A 24,410-nucleotide genomic window follows, 5' to 3' on the forward strand; every position below is an offset into this window, starting at 1 on the left:
AATCAGCTCCATCCATTCATTGAGTCAACCAAACTTATAATTTTTTATTTATTTATCAATGTATAGATATTGTTCTCCATGGTGTGTCCCACCTGATGAGCGAATGTGACTGATTTTTGCACCAGATGATCGGCCGACCAATTCAAAGGATTTGATGTCATAGTCAGTCAATAAGTTGGAAGTTATCCTTTGAGTGGACCATAACTTGTGGTCCAACCAATTGGACTTGAAATCTTCTCTTTAAAAATTAGTGGTGATTCATCCTTCTCACATGCGATGCTAATGTACAAATATCAAGACCACCAAGTTGTGGGTTCCAGATGTACCATGCATCCAAAACAACAGCAACCATGAGATGCTAACTGTTGATGCTAAAATCTGGTTTACCCTTTGCTGAGCTCCGAACACTCAAGCTGAGCCCCGTAGCATGCACAGGAGAAAGACAAAGGAGACCCTGGCTAGAGCAGGGGACCCTCCGATGCCAAAGTCAGGATAGGAATCTAGGTCTAAGCAGTGTAGCTGAGGCTTAGGGTATCAGATATTACGTACCTGTTCCTGTCGATATGTTCCCTATTTATACCTTTTGATTGGAGTGAACGTGCCCGTCAATCTCGGCACGATTTCTGCCATTAGGCGAGAGCTACGTATGCACTGATGTCGGTCGTTATCCGGAGATTGTGTGCAGGATGTTGCTCAAGACATTCATTACTGGAGTTAACTCCTTAGCGTAATCATCGGCCATGTTCTCATCCGAGCCGACCCTGAAATCTAAGCTTCACTCACGACCGTCCGAGCTCATTGGTAAGCTGATCTTGGTCGGAGCCAACGAATCGGATGTGTAATGGCTTCTTCTGGGTGTGTAATGGTTTCTTCTAGGTTCCAGGTTGGTGCCAAAACTCTACAAAAGAACTTGGCAGCCCAACCTATACTGTTATGACTAAGCCGGTGCGGATGAACTACTATCAGTCCAAGGCTCTGCTTGTCGACTTCTCCAAGTCGACCTCTGTCGGGTACGGCTCGAATTTTCCTATAACACTGACCATTCAATTAACAGCCATCAAATGAATAATTGAAGTAAAACAGCAAGGTTTCTGGAAAAATCAGATGGCTAAAATTATCTCCTTGTAAATTTTCAACTATGCATCATTGATGATTTGTCTTAGGAGCTAAAGCCAAATTGTGAGTGTATTTCTTTTCAATGAACCCTTCTCATTTATTTTTTCTCATATTCTAAAATGAGCTAGCAGAACAGATGAATGGAATGAATTTCTCACAAACATAGGACTCCACGTAGCTGCTCAACGGAGGAACTTAGAAGCCACTGAAACAGATGTACTGAAGTGAATACAACGGGAACATCACACTACCCCATAGGGCTAGGCGTCAGAGGGCCATGTGAATTGAGTACTAGGGCTAGGGTCAAAGGGGATGCAGATTGAGTACGGAATAAACTTTGTGGAGCCCACCACCCTGATGTACGCATCTTATCCGTGCTATCTATCCCTTTCGTCAGCTCATTTTAAACAGGAGCTCAAGATTGTAACATACACTTTAGAAGAACTTTTGGGCAGCTTTAATTTTGAAGTTTACTTTATGGGCTATAGTGTGAATCTGCCTCCGGAGCGCATTCAGGCATGTCGGCCATGACAATGGGCCAATTGATGCATGTCTTATGTATCTTGTTGTCCGTCCATTTTTTCAGTTCATTTGAGAACATGTCCTCAAATTGGAATCATATCCAAAATTTAGATAGATCACGCTACAGAAAATAGTAGTGATTGAAAACCTACAATTAAAACTTCATAAGGCCCACGTAATGTTTATTTTCTGTCCAACTCGTTGATAAGTTCAAACTTATTCGAACGAATGAAGGGAAGCACAAATATTAACTTGATCCAAAACTTTTGGCCCGAAGTAAGTTTTCAATAGTCAATCACCACTGTTTCCTATGGTGTGGTCTACTTGAGATTTGGATCTGCTTAAGTTTCGGCCACGTCCTCAAATGAACTGGAAAAATGGACGGACGGTATGGATGTACGACACATGAATCAAGGTGGGCCCACGGTCACGGCTTGACCGAACAAGCCAGGCCCCAAATGACTGAATACTCGCCTCGTATCGTAACTGTGGTACTGGCCACCGTACACTATCAAAAATCACAGGATGCTAGAGAAGGAAAAGGAATCGAGAAGGAACCGTCTCGAAGGAGGGGAGGAAAAAGAGAGAGAGAGAGAGAGAGACAGAGAGGGAGAGAGATGGAGAAGTATATCGGGAATCCGTACAGGGGCGACCCGGGCGTTCGGCACGTCGACTCGGACCGTTTCGTTAACATATGGATTAGAGCGTTCGCCTTCTCTGCAATCACCTAGTTCAATCCCTACACGTGGCAGCACTTCAACGTCTACAGGTTCTCTCTCTCTCTCTCTCTCTCTCTCATTCTGTTTTATAGGAATTCTGCTTCTACCACGGCAATCCCTTTTCAAGAGTGCCGACGAGGGTTTCCTTTCTCTGCTTCGTCTGCTACGCGTCAGTACGAATTCTTCATGCCGTATTTTTACTGTTGGGGTTTGTATTTCCAGCCCAGCGATGTCCTAGGTGGGGCCCGACTCTTGGGGCCAGTTTCGGGGTGGGCGATGGCCCATGGTGAAATTTGTCCCTTATCAGAAGACCCCGACATTCAAATGATACCTACGGATGAACATTTGCTGCTGAATGGTCCATGTTAGACGGGCATCTATTGGATTTTTGGAATTATCTGATGGATGGGGACTTCAGAGTATTTCTGGCCATATTAATGTTTTGGATCACCAAAGGCTGGGCCAAGCAGATTACTTACTTCTTAGGTTTCATCACCAAAGGGATGTGATATCCAGGCCATTCATCATGTTGGCAACTGTTTTCATGCCCCACATGTGCCAATGTGGTGTGTTTGACTCTGCTCATTGACTAAGTCACTTCACCAACAAAATAGAGGGCTGGAGAAAAAAACACCTATGGATCACAATTAATTTAAAAATGTGTCCCACCTGATGAGTGGAGAGACTGGGATGAGTTTTTGGCCTGGGTGCATATTCATTGGGCTAGCCTTATAAATGACAGTTATCTCACACAAGTGGGGTGAGCGTCGTCTGTGAATAGACATAAATAGAGTAACCTTTGCATTTCTCACTTTGAAACAGTGGATGGCTTTGATGTGAACTTTTTTTTTGTTGTTAAGATAAGCTTTACTAAAAGCCACAAAGCCAAAAGAAGAGAGACAACCAGAGAGAAAAAGCAAAAGAAAAGAGCTAGCAAAAGCTAGGAATACAACAAACCAGCTCACTGGTCAAAGGTTCCATAATGAAATCATCGAAGAGACTTTGGAGGAAGTATGGCCCAAGGGATCGCCAATGTCCCTAGAACAACGATCATTTCTTTCCCGCCTTATGCACAGAGGACAGCCAGCAACAACTGCTGTCATTTCTTTCTGACATTCGAGGAGGGGCAGCCCCCATGCCAAGAAAGAAGCATCTCTCTAATAGAAGAAGGCATGACCTAGGAAATCTTGAATAAAGAGAGAGTGAAAGCCCAATTGCTGGTCCACCGATTCTTCGTTTTGATAGCATAGGAGTCATACATTGGGTAAGATCACACCTCAGGTTATCCACAGTCAGAATTTTCTTCCTACCTACAAGCCACACAAAAACCAACACCTTCGGCGCGGCTTGATAGTGCCAAATGAGACCCGGAAATTAGACTTGGATTCAGCCCCTTTGATCACCTTCAGGAAAGAGCAAACTAAGAAGCATCCTGATTAGTTGGCTCGCCAAAATTGAGCATCCAAAGGAGACACTCCCTCCAAAAGAGCAAGCAACCTGATCATTTTTTCAGCTTCGGAGATTGCGGCGACAAGCGGGAACCCATGAGCCCCCTCTCCTGAAGAAGAGAGGCGATCCTCAACCGATAACTCCCGACACAGGCATAAAGCAGCAACCAGCGGGAATCGGGATCTAAGGCTAGAGTCTCCAACCATATATCGTCCCAAAACAACACTTTGTCCCCACTGCCTATAGAAAAGCCAATATGAGAGAGTATCTTACTTGCCATACAAGAGTTAGATTTCCAGCAATAGGATGCCCTATAAAAAGAAGAATTCCTGGTCCATCTTCCCAAAGAAACACCGTTTTTGCTTGCTATGATTTTTCACCACAAGCTGTTCTCCCTGGTGACAAACCTCCACACCCATTTGCCCAATGAGGTATAGTTTACTTGCTCAAGGAATTTTTATTTTTTATTTTTAAATACCTGCCCCACCCTCTTTGAAAGGTTTGCAGACCTCTTCCCACGTAAGGAGGTGAAACTTGAACTTCTAGGCTCCCCCTTGCCATAAAAAATTCCTACGTAGTCTATCAATCCTCAATAGGGCGACCTTGGGGCAACGAAAGAGGGACATATAATAGATGGGCTGATTGGAAAGGGCGAATTTGATCAAAGTAATCCTCCACCTACAGAAAGTAGTTTTCCTTTCTAAGGGTCCATCTTTCTTTCCATTCTTTCTATGACCCTGTCCCAAAGGAAAGAGGCCGACTTACCAAGACACAACGGTAGACCCAAATATGTTGTAGGAAACGAGCCAGCCCGACACCCCAATACCTCTGCCAGCAAGGATACCATCTTCCATGTTGACTCCAAGCAGTTCACTTTTGGATAGATTGACTTTGAGACCAGAGAAGCTGAAAGCATTGAAAGATGAGATTCAAATTGATAAGCTTGTCTACCTTCGCCTCACAGAAGATGAGCATCGTGTGCGAATTGGAGATGGGAAATAGTAGATGAGGAATTGGAAACTTTGAAGCCCTAAAAAGGACACTTCTTGACCTTTAACCATCATCCTGCTAAGCGCTCTAGAAACAACAATGAACAAAAAAGGGGAGAGGGGATCCCCCTGGTGGAGACCCCCGGAAGCCCGAGAATACCCAAAGGGAGACCCGTTCAGAATAACCGGTAAGTGAATAGCAGAAATGCAAGCTCACGTCCATGCACCATTTGGCCCTAAACCCCAATTTGCTCAATATAAAGTCTAAGAAATCCCAATCTATGTGGCCATAAGCTTTTGCCTAATCTAGCGTACAAACCACATCCTTGGCTCTAGACATGCTACAAGAGTTGATATACTCTTGAGCCAAGAGAGAACAATCAACGATCTTCCTATTGAGCAATGAATGCATTAAGGAAGGGGAGATGGCCTTGGGTAGCACTGAGCGAAGCTGAAGAGAGAAAATCTTTGCCAGCATCTTCTAAGGGCCATAATAAGGCTGATCGGCCTGAAGTCTTTAAAAGAAGCAGCTCCCTTCACCTTAGGAATCAGGACAATGAAAGAGCTGCCCATTTCTTTCAGCAGTAGGCCAGATTCTTGGAATTCAGACAAAATCCAACAAATCCCTTTTAAGAGCTTCCCAAAAGACTTAAAAGAATGCCATCGGGAAACCATCTAGGCCTGGAGCAGTGTTTTAAATATCGAATAGCGTGTAGCGTAGCCTTCACTCCTCTAAAGCATGAGTCATAAGCTACACAGCATGTAGCTTACGCTACATGCTACTTCTAGATGTTTAATCAAGGTTGCACTTGGTTGCACCAATTTCATGATATTTTGCATAAAATTAGATTATTAATAATAAAATTTAACAAAATTTCATGATATTTGGTGCAACCAAACACAACTTAAAGTAATAGCAAGGGGTAATGATTTAGTATAAAAGTGAAGAAAGAGCAAAAAAATTGATTTAAAACTGTTTCTTATATTATTTTACTAAAAGCATTGAAAAGACTAACAAATTTTCATTGAAATAGAAAAATGTAACAAATTATTAAAAACATTATTGATTTTGATGTTATAGTGAAAAACAACTTGTAATGTGAGTTACACAGCGTGTAGTGTAGTCAATGTAGCATGTAGTGTATGCAAATTAATCATGCAGCGTAGGCTATGCGCAACTTAAGCTATTTTCATGAGCTAAATAGTGTTTAGGCTTAGTTATGCTACGTGGCATGAGATACACGCTACATAGCGCAACTATTTAAAACACTGGTCCAGAGCTTTATTGTGCCCAACATCCATAACTGCGACTTTGACATCCTCTTCTGAGATTGGCAATTCAAGGCCTCGAGCATCTTCTTCAGAGATCTTATCGAAATTCGAAAGATCCAACCACAGCCTCACATACCTTAGAGAGAAGACCGAAGAATTAGTCTATAGCAGCCGCACAAATTTGCTCCTTTTTCTCAATGAACTTACCATGAACGCATAAGGAAGAGATCCTATTGCACCTGGCTCGAGAATGGGCTATACCATGAAAGAACTTGGTGTTCCGGTCCCCCTCTTTGAGCCACACAGAACGCGACCTCTATTTCCATTTAATTTGCTCTGTGAGCAATCTTTTGTTGTAATTCAGACTCAAGATTTGTGTTGTTGTCAGAAGCAAATAAGGAAAGGGTCATTGCAACAGAAAGAAAAAGAAAAGAAAAGAAAAGAAGAAGAAGAAGAAAAGAAAAAAAAGAGAATGGTATTAGGCAAGGCCTCAGAAGCAAATAAGGAAAGGGTCATTGCAACGGAAAACATCAAGATGGCTACGGTCTTGTTCATCTTCTTTCTCATTCCATCACTATCCAAAACTCTTTTTTATTTATAGTAGGTGGGATCTTAGGGTTTGGACATATCAAGAAAAACTGACATTGGAGAAGCACTAGACTCGATAAAAACTGGTAACATGACGTGTCTGCGCATTCTCACTATCTTATTATTGTTAAAAATTCATAACTATCTATCAAAATGCATGCCGGCACTAGTTTCTTAAATGCACTTGAGTTTAACATTTTTCATGTTGTGTAAACTGAAACATCTTCTTAAAAAATATTAAATTTTAGGGGTTGAGGATGCTCAAGACCATAATCTGGCAATCAATATCAACTGTGGATTTCAGACCCAGTGACCCATCCCTACTCTTTCGGTTTGGAGTCAAGTTGCAACTCAACCGAGTCAGTGGTGAATTGGCTGAACCGACTTGTTGTGTCAAGTGGGATCGGTTCCAACTATGTACAAGTCAACTATCCGAGTCATCGATCCATGATAGATACATGACTGTTGAGGAATTTTCCAAGACAACAATGGGCATTTTTGCAGGAACCTGCATAAAAGAGGAAGATTAAAGTCTGGTCAGCAGCCAGTCCTAAAACCCTAAATTGCTGGTAGAAGGCTAAGATGACAACATGCTAGGTTTAGATTTTGAAATCCCTGGTATGATAAATATACCTAATATCATGCACATTACAACTTTTTGTCTACTCCTGAACTATTTTTTGAAGCTTTGACCATGATTCCAACCTTGCACTTAAATCCAAACAGAACACATTTCAAGTAATTTTGGTTTGATGATCCGGACTTCCCATCTGGTGGGCCCCATTATGGTAAGTACCATGACCCAAAAATCCTCCTTATTGCTGATGGAACTGTAAGGACGCTGTAATTGTTGGTCTGCAAATAGCCATTTAGGAGAAAAATCTGCGAGTGATGCACAATAAACCGAATGTGAACCCATGGTGATGCCAATCAGATCCAGTATGCCTTGGATCTTCCATCCTTGTTGTGTTTCATCAGGTCAATGGTTTGGATCACCAAATCACGAGCCAAAGGCATTAACTTTGTGAACATAGAACTTCCATTTGTGCAAAATAGATATTTAAGCCTTATCAAAGAGTATTTTAACTAAGAGCACGGCTGCAGTGCGTAAGAGTGCTGCAGTCGTCGTGCACATGCACCATTAAAAGATGGTCTGAGAGGGAGATGGTCAAGTACTAGTATTTTTACATTAATAGGAACCCAACCCAAACCTTACCTGTAATCCCTTTTCATCTCATTAGCCAAATTTTGCTGCTTTTTGATCAACATATCACTAGCACTGATACGTTGATCAATTTTCTTCCTCTCACGCTTTGAGAAAGCCATTCATGATCTGTGATGATCTCTTGTTGTGGTTGTCGTCATCCCTGCAGGGGTTCCGAGAAAGCCAGTCATGACCCATGACGATCTCTTCAAAATCAATTACAACATCAACATTGATGCAAACATCGTCTGAACCCTGCTTGAGGCTGTTGCAGATACATAACTGCCCAGATGCTTTCATCCACATCATCAGTAACCCAGTCAATTCTACTGTTCCAATTACTACAGAGGTTCTCAAGCAGAAGAGCGTGTACAAAGAAGCTTTTTGGTGTTAACAACCCTGAGTGATTGCCAGAGCAAACACGTTTGTTGCACAGAAGAATATGTTGATGTTGATGTCCTAGTTTTTGGGGAGAATGCTGGAATCTTTATCTTAGCGTTGCTGTTGAAGACAACTATTGGTAAGGTTTTCAGATATAGTGCTAGAAAAGCTGACAGTGAGAGTTCAAAATCCTGTGACAGAGGTTGTTGCAGCAAAATCAGGTGCTGGGTCAGCAACAGTGTCTATGTCAAATGCAGCAGCAAGATTTGTAGGGTGGCCTCTCCTAGTCGGAGCTGACTGAGCTTCCCCTTTGTGTCATGGGTGAAGCTTGGGAAGCCATGTGTTGAAGCTGTGATATCATTATCAGCTGATGTTCAAGGACTCCAGAGGCCCTGAAGCCAGAGCTGAAGAATTTTCATTTGGCAATATTTTTGGTGCATGGACCTGAAGCCCATACTGTCAACAGTTTGGATTACTGCATAACGGGCCCCACTTGAAAAAACTGAAAACTCTAGTGCAAGTATCCAAGCTCCCCCTATTTCTGCGGAGTGTGTTTGTTGGTGGGCAGGCACTCAGAAATTGTACATGTGGCAAATATTAACTCAAACCAAGTTGTGGAACCTACTGTAGCCAAGTCTCTGTCCCAAAATAAGATTGGTTGAGCAATCCTAACCTCTGTGTTGTAGAGAGTTGTTTGTTGAAACAGGACCATCGGATGTTTTTCAATTTTTACGGCCCAATAGATGTCTGCCAATGCACTATTCAGATTATCAAAGAAGAGTAATTTTTGGTTCATGATACATTCAAACTGGGACTTGTAATTTGGACAGTTTAATTTGAAATACTTGTATGCCAATGTGCAATTTGTAATTCAGAGTGCCTGTGTATTATCTGTCATGCTGTGAGAGTACCAAAGATTCTCTATAGAAATGCTAAGGTAGTGTGTGCGATGCCACATGTGAAAAAAGATGCAATCCATTGGGTCTGATAGCAAACGTCCCTGGTCTGTGTTGTATTTTTAATTCTAATTATTTTTGGGTTTTAGAACTATGGTGCAAACCAAAAGTTCAAATACTTTTCTAATGAGTAAATGGATTTTAAGCAAATGCTGAATAGAAGTTTTTTTTTTTTTTTTCTCAATTTCAGAGTATCTAAATAAGAAGTCGAAACGAATTTTATGAGGACGGATGGATGGTTGTTGCCTTCTTCTTCCTTTTCTACCCTTAGAAAGAAGGGAACTTGATCTTCGAGGCACACCTAAACAATGGCATTCCAGGGCAATCAATGAATTTCGATCCAGAAGTGTCCACACTGATAGATCCGATACAATTGAAGGTTTCGTCCTTTGTCGACGTGGCACTGTATTCCTGGCTGGTAACCGGTTGCCATTCTTATGGCCTCAGATATGTTGCTTAGACTGTAAAATCTACCGTCCGGCTTGATTCCTGAACAACAAATGGAAGAAATCAATGACAATGAAGAATCTCTTGATGCCCCATATTGCAAAATTCAGGTCTGCCTACTTCTCACCGGCATTTTTAAGTTTTTGGGGGAGATTTGCTTGTTTTTTCAGGTTGAGCGCAGCCTGGAAGTATGCGTGTTGGCTGAGGACAGACTCGGAGCAGGTCCCCTGCTTCTTCCATTCATATGACCACAAATTGAGCCCATTGCTGCTTGGACAAGCGAGGATTGGCCACTTCGCTTGCATCTCTCTCCTCAATTCCTGACTTCACATGTAGTTTTTAAATACAATGTGTGAAATATCAGCAGAGCTCACTGAAAGAATAGCCCAGACCGCGTACATGTGTGCAATGTGTCGGATCCCGAGCATGTGTTTTATTTTTATTTTCACTTGATACTTTGGTTTCAAAGCCCAGGGAAGGGCCCTTGATTTGGTGATTTTTAGATGATTTGTGGTGCCCATTTATATTGTAATCCGGTGACTATTACAAATCCTAGACAAATAATACCTGTGATGGATTGAAAGGGCTGTTTGGGTTACAATTTGAGGGAGAGGATCCGTTATTGTTATTTGGCCAAAGCCCACGGATGCCGAAATCTGCTGTGGGCTTTCCCGACGTGGGGTAGCAACAACCTTGCTTGGTGTCACAGGAGGAACCAGGCCACTGATTAAAAAAAATAAAATAAAATAGAGGAGACATTATATTTAGTGAAATCAAGATAAATTTAGAGGCATAAAAGAATACTTGTACATGGAAAGATGTAATGTAGAGGGAAATGAATCACCTGCTGAACAAAGCAGAAGAAATTGAAAGCTTGGGATTTGGACAGAATTACAAGGAGTAATGCTACAAAGAGATGAAGGGGGATTGCAGCATTGGATTTCAAAGTTTCTTGCCCTTGGAGATGATCTTTGGGTTTGGATGTCACAGAGTTTTCTGTCTCAATAGCTCTATTTAACAGAAAGAAATAGAAGGATTTTGGAGTCTTTCGCTGGGGTTCTCTTTTTGGGTTTGGATGATTCGGAGTTGCTATCTCATTAGTTCGATTTATAGGAAGGAATAGAAGGATTTTTTGGAATTTCTTGCTCCCGGAAATCATCACTCTTTTCTGGGAGGGAAAACTGCACTGTGAAGATTATATTTATTTAACTATTTTCTTTTCTCTTGGAATTCGGACAACTCACTATTTTACATTTACCAATGCATTTGATAGCTATTACTTGGATGGTTAGAATCATAATTCAAAAACCTGAAATCGGTGGTCCACTCGAAGAATCGATTAGGTCCGTGCAATGTTTCATCTGAACGTTTGATGTTGTCGTGGAGGAATGAGCATCACCGTTACATCTAACGAAGAGACGTATTTTTGTATGTGGCCACCGCAAGAGATTATTATAGAATTATGATTTAATTGATGTGCAAGACCTTTTAGCCTTCTTTACCTATGAGGTTCAGTAGCAAGGATGGTGCGTGGCTCATCTCTTGCATCTGGGTTGTACACGTGGCAATCATTTAGGGCCGTCGGAGTCATGTATATACGAAGATGAACCATATCTCAAATAATCAGGTTGACAGGAAGACGTGTCGGCATCAAATCGGACCTGATTGAATATGGGCATTGCCAGCAGACCTCTATTAAAATATGGCTACAATCCCAATAAGCCACCCGCACCGCGATTAGTCATTTCTCCCGCTATCCAAAGAAGATGGGTAATGAATACAAAATGATTCAAGATATAAGCTCGTAAAAGAGATTTTGACCCAAATGGCCATGTGGTATTGTTAAACGCACCAAAAATTATCATTTTTAATTGTTTTATTCCCTCGTCTCTGAGAACCTTTTGAACATTTTAGAGGGATGAAAGTGCATTTGCATTGAGCGGGTGTCCACTCGATATGACGACGGGAGGGATTCAGATAGGATAAAAATTGTGGGGCCACTATGGTGTTTGTGAGAAATCTACACCATTTACATGCTTTGCCAAATTATTTTATGACATAAGCCCAAGAATAAGGTAGATTCAAAGCTTATGTGGGTCACGCAATAGAAAATAGTGGAGATAATATGCCTATGGTTGAAATATTCATAGGGCTGTGTAAGCTTTTGATCAGGCTAATATTTTTATTCTTTTAGTATATCCCCGTGATAAAGACCTTATGAGCATTTGTGCCACTTTATGAACAGTTTGGATTGTATATAAATATCATGGTGGAGCCCAAGAAGGTTTGAACGCTTAGCAACCCCTTTCTACTATTTTCATTCCGGTGGCCACTTGAGTTTTAAATCTCTACAATTTTTGGTCTCAAATTTTAACACAATCTTCCAAAATTGATGGATGGAGTGAATTTCCCACAAACATCATGGTGGGCCCAAGATAACATTAGGTGGCATGAACTTCTTACAAAAGGCTTTTGCTCAAAATCCGCATTAACATGATGTTAGATGGAGGACCTAGCAAAAGATTGATGGTCCTGTGAGGCCCACTATGATGTATGTATTTATCCACGCCGTCCATCCATTTAAAAAGATCATTTTAGGAGATGAACCCAAAAATAAGGCATTTCAAAGGCTTAAGCGTACCACATCATATAAATCAGTGAGATTAAAAACCTACCATTGAAAACTTATTTAAGGCTATAGAATTTTTAGATATAACTCATTCTTTGACCCATGACATTAAATTAAATTATGAATCTAATGGACTGTGGATTCGACACATCCCATGTTAGGCCGGACAACCATTAACGTATGACAACTACGACTCATATCCTTGATACATAACAACCTCAACCCTTAACACATAACAACTATGACCCAAACCTTATGACCCATGCCCTTAACACATGACAACTTTGACCCTTAATATATGACAATCACGATCCAGATCCTAAACACATGACAATCTCGACCCTTAACAAATGATATATATATATATATATATATATATATATCTATATATATATATATATATATATATATATATATATATATATATATGTTTATTGTCTTCCAGGGCAATATATTATAAAATTCAAATTCTATCTCCTTTATTATCTTCTACATGATAACTACAACCATTCATCTACACATCAAATCCCTTTCGACAATCACTTCTCCTCATGATAACAGCCATAGCCATTCCTCTTTGTCCAAAATAAAAAATGGCTTCTATCTCTGAAAAATGCTATTATGCAAAAAAATAAAATAAAATTCATTCATTCAAAATGTCTTCCACCTATAATTGACTTTCATCTTTAAGAGATGTGGTTGTTGGAACAAAAGCAACACTTATTTTTAGGGCCGTATAAGTTGTTGGTGGTGCCCATATGCTGTAAAAGCAGACAGTAATGATCGTACGCCGTAAATGGAAGAAGAAGGTCCATACAGGCACCATGCTCCAAGCATGGGCAATTTCATCCTAATTAAAAAAAAAAAAAAACTGTCAGGGGCCATAAAGGGCATTTTTTTTAGTAGTCCCAATTTTTACGGCATTTGGAATTACCACTAGGTTACTTTGGTCAAAATCCCTTCCTAAAATCACATTTTGGAGTACATGCTATGGTTTCCCCTTTTCTGATAAGTGGATTACATTGTTATATTTGCCGGCAGCGAGTCTCTGCTGGACAAAGCTGTGTGAGGCAAACCATGATGTATTATTTTATCCATGCTATATATATATATATTCAAATCATTTTAGGAAATGAGCCAAAAAATGAGGAGGTGAACCACATTACAGTAAAGAATCAGTGATTGAATGCCCACTATTGAAAACTTCTTATGTTCCACGGAAGTTTTGGATCAAGCTAATATTTTTGTTTTCCCTTTGTGCATCTAGAGTTGTGTGACCTAATCAACAGGTTGGATGGCAAATAATCATTACATTGGACTTTAGGTAGCTTTTAATTCCGAGCATTCAATTACCACTGTTTTGTGTGTAGTCCTTTGAAATTTAGATCTGCTTAAAATTTGGACTCGCATACTAAAATAATGATCCAAACTGGGTAAACGATGTGGATAAAACACAAACAGCATGGTGGTGCCACAATGCATTGTATAATAGGGGAGTGGATTGGGTGAGACTCAAGATCCATTGAGGTGGGTGGAACCCCTGAATGTGGCTCACAGTGATGTATATGTCTTAAATCCACGGCCTCCAACCATTTTTAAAGGTCATTTTAGGGCATGATCCTAAAAATGAAGCTGATGCAAATCTTAGGTGGACCACACTGCAAGAAAAAATCATGATTGAATCCCCACCATTGAAAACTTCACGGATTCTATAGTAAGGGGTCCCACCCAATTCATTCATTTGATGTTTTTTTACTAGGATGAAAGGTGTTTGTACCAAAATCTGGTAGAAGTAGATTAACGACGGAGAATAAGCCATGTGACATGCATAATATCTTTTAGGCATACGCTGGAGATACAATGGATTAGGCATATTTTTGAAGAGCCTTGGCATTTACGTAATTTCTGAGCATTGGCATATCTTTTAGGTGTTTGAAGCAAAAGAAATCGTGGTCAGCGCGGAAGCACGTTCTGAGCGAATGCAAAAGCAGAACATGATCGAGAAAAGATAACCACTCTTTCTCAGTTGGTTACATGCGAATGCGCCATATGGATAGACGATTATCGTGGCGCTCCATCAAGGAAGGCTATAAATAACGAAGGCATATACCAAGAAAAATGATCCTTAATCAATCAATCAAACCAACATAATGCTGTTTATCTTAGCTTAGTTTAGTCCACCATCCTCACTACTCATCAACCATTGGATGTTTAGTCTTTAGGAGTAGTCCAGTTTGTCCTTGCGCATATGTTGGACTGACTTTCATGGTAGCTGGTAGCCGTAATTCCTTTCCATCTAAGCTTGTGTGCCAGATTTGAAGGAAAATTTTAGTCTTAGTAACTGTCCACCTATGCTCATATGTTGGGTTGACCATAGTTATAATTATCGGTATCACCAAAACCATGCTCATCAACATGCTGCTCTATAAAGTACACTGTTGCACTTCGTTAGATTGGTGATTCCATTGTAATGGTAAGTATTGCTTATTTATGCAAATCCATCTTCCATCGATTTTTCCAGTCATGGAACCATACAATTGCAATACATTCAAAAGTCATTGATTTTCAAGATAAAAAAGAACTCATAGGAAAAAGAGCTCCCACCTCTGCAAGCTAGATAGCACACTCGACAGTTGGTTGAATAGACGATCAATTGAGCTATGACCGAGGGGGTCGATGGTCACAGTTTGGACCCAATTGATTTTGGCATGCCCTGAAATTTCACACGCGTCCTGTGTGGCGAAATTCAAGACCAACAAAAGGGTTAGTAGTTACTGTCGATCATTGAATAGGTTTGTTAGGAGAGTAGATTACAAAACGAGTGCATTTGAATAAGTTCCCCAGTTTTTTATCTGCACCAGCAATGGTTTACGCTACTTTGAAAGTAGAGAAACAAACAAATGCTAAGAACAACAATCAAAGGTCCATCACAACAAGAACCGTTCATCATCTTTCCCCCTTAAAAAGCAGGGAACTCGATCAACTTGGGGCACCTATACTTTGGCAGCACAGGGCACTGGATGAATTTCGTTCCAGAAGTGTCCACACACTGGTAGATCTGATACAATCGAGAGTTTCGCTCTTCGTCCTTGTTACACTGTATTGCTGGTGTGAAACCAGTTGCTTCCCTTATAGTGTCAGATATGTAGTTGGACTATAAAATGCACCATCTGGTTCGATTCCTGAATAGAGATATTGCATAAAAGGTAGAAATCATTAATAAGAAGAACATTTCTACATTGGATAAGACCCGATTGAATACAAAGCATAGTACATTAAGCTTAACATACAACACACATCTAAGTATGTTTAAATGCTCTTATGTGCATTTGGACCATCCGTGTTACATGAGCTTAGAGATAATTCATTTTGCATGTTAAGATTAATTAACGGAGCTTTGTATTAGATCCAACTTCATGTTGGGTATTGCTAAATTCGGGTCTGTCAAAGAACCTGCGTTCGTTAGTATTTGAAGGAGATCCACTTGTTTCTTCAAATTGAGTGCTGCCTGGAAGTATGCATGTTGGTCGAGGACAGACTCTGAGCAGGTCCCATGCTTTTCCCATTCAGGTTTCCAAAACCTAGTCCTGTTGTCACTTGGACATGAAAGCGTTGGCCAGTTCGTTTGCAACTCACTGATTAGGTCTTCGATCTGTGGTGAAAGACAAACGAAAATATCATGGGAACAGGTCATTAGGTCTAGACAACAATCTTCAAGTGCCCCTCATTTTTTGGCTCATGCCCTAAAATGATTGACAAATTGAATAAAGGGTGTGGATGAAACAAACACATTATGGTAGCCTACAGATTTTAGGTGAGGCAGTTCCAACTCTTTTTCTAATTAAAAACAGTACCTGTGAATGTCTTTTTAGGTAGGAAATACCCAAATAAGTCATTTTGAAGGTAAGGAGTCTCACGGTAAAAATCCAAAAATGAAAATGAAAAATAAAAGAGCAACAATAATAAAATTAAACTGTCCAATATTTAACAAAAATACCCATTCTCTCATTTGACAAACATCTTTGAAGCCTTCCGTTGGATGAAAATGAAAAATAATGGAGTAAAATACTAAGATAATATAAAACCAAGACAATAGTTATATATTGGAGTAAAATACTAAAATATATCTTCCCAACGACTTCAAATTTAATTGTACCAAAAAAGAAAAAGAAAAAGAGAGAGTACATGTTTCTGTTTCTCTGGCCCTGATTTCTGCAGTCGAGCAAAAACAAGCTCTCGAGTCAACAAAAAGTGTTCTTAGCCCACGTTCGGATCTTTCAAGACATGGAATCAACTTGCTTGAATGTTGCTCTCTCTCTCTCTCTCTCTCTCTCTCTCTCTCTCTCATGTATCTGTTTTCTCAATGAAGTATTTCCTTCACTTGATTGATGGTTAACCTAACTCAGATGGTTTGAAAGGGCTGTCAGGGTCGCAATCGGATGGGTATGATCCGGCATTGTAATTTGGCCAAAGCCCATGAATGCCGAAATCCGCAGGGGGCTTCCCTGTCGTGGGGTAGCAACAACTTCGCTTGGTGTCACAGTAAGACGCGTGCCACTGATTGAAAATTACAGGAACTATTACATTTAGTGGGATTAAAGATTAATATAGAGGAGAAAAGGAGTGCTTATACATATGGAAAGATGCAAGAATTACCTCCTGAACAAAGTAGAATAAATCAAAATCTTGGGCTTTGGGCAGCATTATAAAATCTTGGGCTTTGGACAGAATTACAAGAAGGGATGAGACTAAAACATGAAGAGGGATTGCAACATTGGATTTCATGGTTCCTTGCCCTTGGAAATGATCTCTCTTGTTGGTTTTTCTTCTGGCTTCGAAGGGTATGGAGTCAATATCTCAGTCGCTGTATTTATAAGTAGAATTAGATGGATATTGGTTGGCATATTCCCTGTTCATTGAGTCGATGCAAATTGAGGAAGCAGATTGCGTCCTGCCCCGCCTCGACGATTATTCCACCAGGCAGGGCTATATGGGGCCCACCATGATGTATGGGTTTTATCCATGCCGTCCATCCATTTTTCCAGATCATTCGGGGAATTAACACAAAAATAGGCAGATCCAAGGCTCAAGTGGACCACACAGTGGGGATTGAATGCCCACCATTAAAAACTTTTTGGGAGCTGTAGAAGTTTTGGATCAAGCTGATATTTGTGGTTTAACTTCATCAAGGTCTATATGACCATATGAACTGGTTGGATGGCAAATAATCATAACATGGGCGTTAAGAAGGTTTTAACGGTGGGTGTCATTATTACCCTTGCTTCTTATTGGATTGCTTCCAATTGTATGATGCACTTGAGCTTTGGATCTGCCTATTTTTTAGCTCATAACCCTAGAATGATATGGAAAAATGAATGGATAGAGGCGACAAAACCCATACATCCTGGTGAAACCCAGAGAGCCCTTGCTTAGACAGATTATTGGCCAAGAAACAAAGAAACCATGTACACATTGCATTAATGTACCGCAGTTCAGACGGTCTGAATCATAAGTCCGTAACGAATCCACGGTAAAACTATGTAAGTGTTTCATCAACTTCACTGCTAAAATGGAAATTTCTCAATGGTCCAAAATTCAACATAAATCGGAGGATATATAAGATTGTTTAATCAATATGATCGTAGGGCTGTGTGACATTTAAAGTGAAACGGTTTGAATTGAATTACATGTACTCGGCGCATAGGAATAGTAAAATCTTTTCCTCGTGTCTATTACGTGTTCGTAGGGCCAATGGAGCCTTCTTATATTTTTATTCTAAAAATGTGGTGGAATAGCTACTGGCGGGAATTGTAAACCTCATCTTTCAAGGATAGTTAGAGGCTGACTCGGACGAAGCTGACAAATGGCCTAAGGAGTTCCACGTCGAAAAATCGGACCTATTTCAATAATATCCCAGGATTCCAAGCCAAAACTCCATTGGCCCAACCATGATGTATGTGTTATATCCTTGCCGTCCATTCATTAGTTTAGATCATTTTAAGGCATGAGCACAAAAAAAAATGAGGTATATTGAAAGTTCTAAGTGGACCACACCACGAAAAACAGTGGGAATTGAAAGATAACCATTGAAACCTTTTTCTTGCAATGTGGTCCGCTTTGTCTTTGGATCTACCTCAGTTTTTGGGTTCATGCTCTGGAATGGTTCAAAAAAATGAATGGACAGCATGGATAAAACATATAAATTATGATGGAGCTCACAGAGTCCACCTCGTTTTCCCATAAAGGATGTACCCAAAAAGGCGCCGCTGTTGCTATCATACAGCCTGCAGGATGTCAATGGGCCAGTCTGGGGTAGATATCGCCCTGGATTTTGAACTGTTTTGGGTCTCGCCTATTCAAAAATTCTAATTTTCAGGCTCGATCCCGGCCCATTGACACTCCTACAGCCTCCGTTCCATCAAAATGCGTTGCTGTTGCTATCATCAACCTTCAGCGCAAATCCACGTGACCTGTTAATTCCATCCCTAAATTTAGAATTGGGCAGAGATACACGTGCCTCATATTAAACCCAGTCTAGTAGGTCCACGGTCCTTGTCAGCCCAAGCCCCAGTGGCCTTCGTGCAGATCTAGTGTGCTAACCAGGCCAGGCTGGGCTTTGCTGAATCATGTACTAGCCCCGATCACATCTGAGGTAATAAGTCGAAGAAACCCAACCTGGTTTGGAAGTATGGAGTTGGTTTGTGTACAGCTCTACTCTTCAGGGGGCCAACAAAAATGTATAGCATTTGTTTTTGTTTTTGTTTTTGTTTTTTTTTTTTTTTTTAAAATTTTTAAATTTAAATTTTAAATCTTACCAAACCTTCATTCCATTGTGCAGGCGACCAACCTGATAAATGGACCACCTTGATTTTGTGCTAGTGAACACCTAGTATAGAGCCGCTCGGTGAAACGTTACATCTTGGGCCTCTTTTTTATATGACAACACATATGCCGAAGTAGACCCCAGATAAGCACGCTGGATCACATGTAGGTCCCACTATTTGGACCATGCTAATTGTATTATACATATGCCACTCGTACAATTTCAATGTGCGATTTTATTTATTTCTTTATTTATAAAATTATACAGTTGGGTGCTTTTTCACTACCATTCCATGGTTTGTGGTGCTGGACCTACTGCACAAATATCATACATAAAAGTATGTCTCGACCGTCCAAATTATGGGCCTTGTCATGGATGAAGCAGAGCCCAGAATGCAGACCCATAGAATGCTCTTAAGCTACTAATTTTGCTTGTTTAATTTGAACCATAATAATTGTTTTCCACCATTAATTAGACAACTACCGATTCCATGGTTTGGTTTGTCTGCATTGAGCTCCAATGCCTGTACATTCTAAGTCGATATGCATGTGAGCCACATTTGCTAACTGGTCATATTTGCAAGATCCAGGCCATTCGTAAGGCAATCTCACGGCGAATGTTCTTAAGCCCAAAAACACAACTGGTCTGTTTATCAGGTGGGCCGCATGTACAGTGAAACCTGTTTATTTCAGTATTTAATTTCTGAACTGCTCGTCTGCACTTGTCAGTAAGTAAACTAGAGGGCTAGGTTTGTCCTGTCGAGATTTTATTTTTTGGGGGGGAATGGTTATCTGGATTAACGAACCATGTGAGCCAAGTATTTTCAAACAGAAAACCAAGTACACCAGGAATATTTAACAGTCGACGATCATTGCTTTTACAATGCATTCTCAATTACATTGTGTTATGGGTAAAAAGGGACTTACCAGACAACTGGGATGGCATGGAAGTGACATAAGGCCAATAGCTTAGAAAAGGAGGTTGGATAAGAAGCTTGGTTTAAACCACTGGGCACGATCTCCACAACCCGCCCGAGCATTAACTACAAGCATCGATCTTGGTTCTGGCTGAGATCTAATTATCGCAACCAACGACCAAAAGTTCGTCTCGGTTTGTAGGGCCTCGACTTACCAAACTTAGAGGTCGGCATTAACTATCGACCGCGACATCCTCGGAAGCCAACCACCCCAACTCGGAGGTCGGCCTCGACTGTCAACCATGGTATCCTCGGGGGCCGGTCGACCACCAGGAGATCTCCTTTCTATACAAGGAGGATCAGCTCCCCGAGATCTTCATTGAGAATCATGCCAAGGAGGACGACGCATTAAGTCTTGGAGACAATCCCTTTTATAATACATATTTACCAATTAGATGCATTGTCATATACGTAACGAGCACCAAATGGATAAAAAACCTAATTCTACTAGACGCAGAGTGTCTACTCTAACTTTGGCATTGGATGGTCCCCTCTAGCAGCCACGGTCCCCATTGTGGTTAGGTTTTGCTGGTAAACTATGGTCTAGAAGGGATGACCAAAAAACTGCATCAATACATTGTATGCATTTCAATTTCATTTTTATTATTAGCAACACGAATGCTTTTAATCAATTTCACAAAGTCGAAGGAGAAAAACAGTAAAGAGTTCGAGAACTATGATGGGCGGACCATCTCCATCTGTTCTTCATTTTTCCCCCTTAAAAAGAAGGGAATTCGATCCGTTGTGAGGAACACCTGCTATTCGGCAGCACAGGGCACTGGATGAAGTTCGATGCTGAAGTGTTCACACACATGTAGATCTGATACAACTGACTGTTACGATTTTCATCCACGTTGCACTCGATCCCTGGTGTGTAACCAGTCGCTTCTCTTATCGCCGTGCTTATGCTGCTTAGGCTGTAAAATCCACCGTTCGGTTGAATCCCTGAACAACGGACGTATAGATAGTCAGAAAAAAGCAGTGGAAATCATTAAGAAGGAAGAATCTAATCTGCGTCGGATCCGGATATTGGTAAATTCGGGTCTGGCCTTAAGTTACCTGCATTCTCTAGTATTTGGAGGAGATTCACTTGTTTCTTGAGGGTGAGTGCTGCCTGGAAGTATCCGTGTTGGTCGAGGACGGACTCCGAGCACGTTCCATGCTTCTCCCATTCGTGTTCCCAGAACTTGAGCCCGTTGCCACTCGGACAAGCAAGGGTGGGCCAGTTGGTTTGCATCTTACTAGTCAGGTCGTTGATCTACGGTCAAAAGGCAGCAGTGAAAGCATCAGTTGCCACAGGTCAGTGTGTCAGGTATATACTACAAAAGTATCTATTCCCATAGTTCAAAAACCCAAAAGCTTTGTCGAATTACGGCTAATAGCGTCGAGCCATCCAAGTCATTGAGTTAACTCAAGTGAGTCGTATTGGAATATCATTGCTATATTTCCGAAATATCTTTTGAATTTATTGCAATTTTAAGGTGAGACTTATCTAAGAGTTCAAAGATTATTCATTCTACTGAAATATTTAAAATGTTTAAAAAAATGTTTAAAAACATAATTAAGATGGGTGGCTACGATTTTCCAATCTGTGAGATTCTTTGCGCATGGTTCGTCCGCAGTGGATATGGTGTGTTGGGTTCACCAGAAAATCTGCATCCTTTTCCGTGTCGCTTTGGATTCTCTCCCGAAAACGGATATTCCGCTTCTTTCTGAATTTAAAGAGCTGCTGGGTGGGGGTGTTTTGGTAATTCAGAGAACGTAAACGGCAAACAGCTGTAATTCTAATTTTGGCGAGTGCCAATACCGCGTGCATGAATGCCCAATCCGTCAATCACGGCACAAGCCAGATATACCGGAGTGTCGGGACTCGTGTTTGTCCGTCGAGGATGGATGGACCACAACTCAATAAATGCTCCAATTGGATCTTGGGCACGTGTGGTGGACCAATCTCATGTCGTGACACGAGTGGATTGGGACGCGGATTAGACACTGACAGGTTGAGTAGCGAGTCGGCTACTGAAGTGACGTCACTAAGTTCTGTGGGCCCCACTATGATGTATGTGTTATATCCACACCGTCCATCCATTTTGAGATATCATTTTAAATCATGAGCCAAAGAATGAGGCAGATAAAAATCTGTGATGGACCCCACCACAGAAAACAGTGGGGAGAGTGATTCCTACCGTTGAAACTATCCTAAGGCCCACCATAATGTTTATTTGAAATCCAACCTATTCAAAAGTTAAAAAAGACATGAAATAAAAGAAAACACAAATATCAGCTTGATCTAAAACTTTTGTGGCCTTTAGAAGTTTTTAATGGTGGACGCCACTGTGCTGGTCCACAGGAGCTTTGGATTTAACTGATTCTTTGTATATTGCACTGAAATGATCTCTCCAAATGGATGGAACGTGTGGATACAAAACATACATCATGGTGGGGCCCACAGAACTAAGTGACGTCACTCCAGGAGCGAGTCTCGCTACTCAACCTGTCAGTAGCTAATCCGCGCCCAGTGGATTGGAGGCAAACATGAACAATCTAGATCTCATGCGTGTGTGTCACATGTGTCTCATGGACGGAGTGGATTGAGGTAAACCTGAAGTCAGCTTTGCATAGAGGAAGGGTTTGAATCAGGCGCAAAAGTGGCCCGAACACGGGTCATATGGATGGATTGAATTGGATGAAAGCTGTAGTCCGCTTTGTGACAACGGTAGGAGCAATTCGAGCCAAGGAAGGCCAGAGATCCCGGCACTGGAATCCTTTCCTGCCTTTGTGGTAAGCCTTTTTTATAAGGGTTCTGTTTTATTTTTAGACACTTTTCTCCACCATTTCAGGAGAAGGAAACCAACGTTTCCATTGCCTCTCTAGAAAACCAGCCCTTCAATGAGTAAAATAAAATAAAGAGGTAAGGAGGAGCCGTGATACCTAGTGCAAATTACGAAGTGTTTTCCTTCCACTATATAACAAACGAGAAATGACAAGATTCAGCACAACCGTCTCAAACAATTAGGTTCCGCATAACCTTTTCTTTCTCCCCCAACATGTCACATCTAGGATATGGAATCATACAGGCGGCCGGCACATGATACCAAAGTCAGGCCGATCGGCTCATGGGCAGGCCACACCAGTTCTGAGCAATTCCATTCTGTCCACTGATTTTGATGTTGTTTATCAATCCATGAGTGGATCGGTCTAATTTTCATATAAGCTGATCGTTATGGTATGGCCTATGGTTTTCAGAGATGTCATATTACTCGCATACGACGCACTAAATGGAAAAATATCTGTATCTCATCATTCCTCCCAATATTTTAATATTAAAAAATAAAAATAAAAAAATCCATCCTCTCACTATAAAACCATCCTTCTAGACTTCGGATGAAATGGAAAAAAAGAAAAGAAAAGAAAAAATACAAAAGAAGAAATCACCTAACATTTTTCAAAATATATTGGATGATAAAATTTAGAATCCAAGTGCCTTGGAAATTTATTTAAGTTACAGAAAAATGTTTATTAATCTATATTGAGATCTTGTATGACATGAGCTAGCTCTCTCTCTCTCTCTCTCTCTCTCTCTCTCTCTCTCTCTATAATGAATCTGTTTGCTCAATGAAAATGTTTACTTCAATTGATCTTATTAGAAAATTACCTCTGATGGATTGAAAGGGCTGTCAGGGTCGCAATTGGACGGGTATGATCCGTCATTGTAATTTGGCCAAAGCCCATGAATGCCGAAATCCGCTGCGGGTTTTCCGGTTGCGGGATAGCAACAACTTTGCTGGGTGTCACAGTAGGATCCAGGCCACTGAATGAAAAAAAATAGAGAAATCATTGTATTCAGTAGAATTCAAAACAGAACTAGCAGAGAGAGAGAGCTAATATATATATACGGAAAGATGCAATGCAGAGGGGAAATAATCACCTGCTGAACCAAGTAGAAGAAATCAAAATCTTGGGCTTTGGACAGAAATACAAGAAGGGTTGCTACTAAAACACGAAGAGGGATTGCAACAGTGGATTTCATGGTTTCTTACTCTTGGAATTGGGATTTTTTTTTTTTTTTTTGGGTGGGTTTTGATGGGTTGGAGTTGCCATCTCAATAGCCGTATTTATAGGCATTTCTAGATTTGTTCCGTATATTCGTTGTATGCATGGAGGAGTTATTGTACATACAGAGGCAGAGTATGAGCGGAGGCAATCTACACATTGCATTAACGTACCTCAATCGAAACTGTCCAAATCATGGGCCCACTGCCTATCTTTTCATTACCCAAAATCCCCACTAAACAGATGGGTGGTCATCAAACTGATCGGCTAAAAACGTTTTTGTTTT

The 24,410-nt window shown here is 40.8% G+C and overlaps 1 protein-coding gene, 1 long non-coding RNA gene and 2 pseudogenes across 2 annotated transcripts; 1 reads left to right on the forward strand and 3 right to left on the reverse strand.

Moving 5' to 3' along the window:
* Positions 1-1,922: 1,922 nt before the first annotated feature.
* Positions 1,923-9,096, forward strand: LOC131242081 (uncharacterized). The gene is made up of 2 exons (XR_009169503.1): positions 1,923-2,407; positions 8,029-9,096. It is a non-coding gene; the product is annotated as an uncharacterized LOC131242081 (long non-coding RNA).
* Positions 9,097-9,380: 284 nt separating this feature from the next.
* LOC131242080 (ribonuclease 3-like) lies at positions 9,381-10,620 on the reverse strand (annotated as a pseudogene).
* A 4,474-nt stretch (positions 10,621-15,094) lies between these two features.
* LOC131242082 (extracellular ribonuclease LE-like) lies at positions 15,095-17,138 on the reverse strand (annotated as a pseudogene).
* A 3,486-nt stretch (positions 17,139-20,624) lies between these two features.
* LOC131242083 (extracellular ribonuclease LE-like) lies at positions 20,625-24,169 on the reverse strand. Its single transcript, XM_058240483.1, has 4 exons — positions 24,000-24,169; positions 23,727-23,882; positions 21,131-21,329; positions 20,625-21,016 (listed from the first exon to the last, which is right to left on the reverse strand). The coding sequence occupies exons 1-4, from the start codon at positions 24,099-24,101 to the stop codon at positions 20,790-20,792; spliced, it is 684 nt and encodes a 227-aa protein (XP_058096466.1). The 5' UTR covers positions 24,102-24,169; the 3' UTR covers positions 20,625-20,789.
* Between the last annotated feature and the right edge of the window lie 241 nt (positions 24,170-24,410).

This window comes from Magnolia sinica, chromosome 4 (assembly GCF_029962835.1).
Source record: "Magnolia sinica isolate HGM2019 chromosome 4, MsV1, whole genome shotgun sequence".
NCBI classification, from domain to species: Eukaryota; Viridiplantae; Streptophyta; class Magnoliopsida; order Magnoliales; family Magnoliaceae; genus Magnolia; species Magnolia sinica.

What these genes read in the sequence shown, in the direction of transcription:
- LOC131242083 (XM_058240483.1), bottom strand. Translation starts at nt 24,101, where the DNA reads ATGAAATCCACTGTTGCAATCCCTCTTCGTGTTTTAGTAGCAACCCTT. An exon ending in GCCCTTTCAATCCATCAGAG is followed by an intron (nt 21,330 to 23,726) that starts GTAATTTTCTAA and finishes TTTTGACCGTAG; the next exon opens with ATCAACGACCTGACTAGTAA. An exon ending in CCAAATACTAGAGAATGCAG is followed by an intron (nt 21,017 to 21,130) that starts GTAACTTAAGGC and finishes TCCGTTGTTCAG; the next exon opens with GGATTCAACCGAACGGTGGA.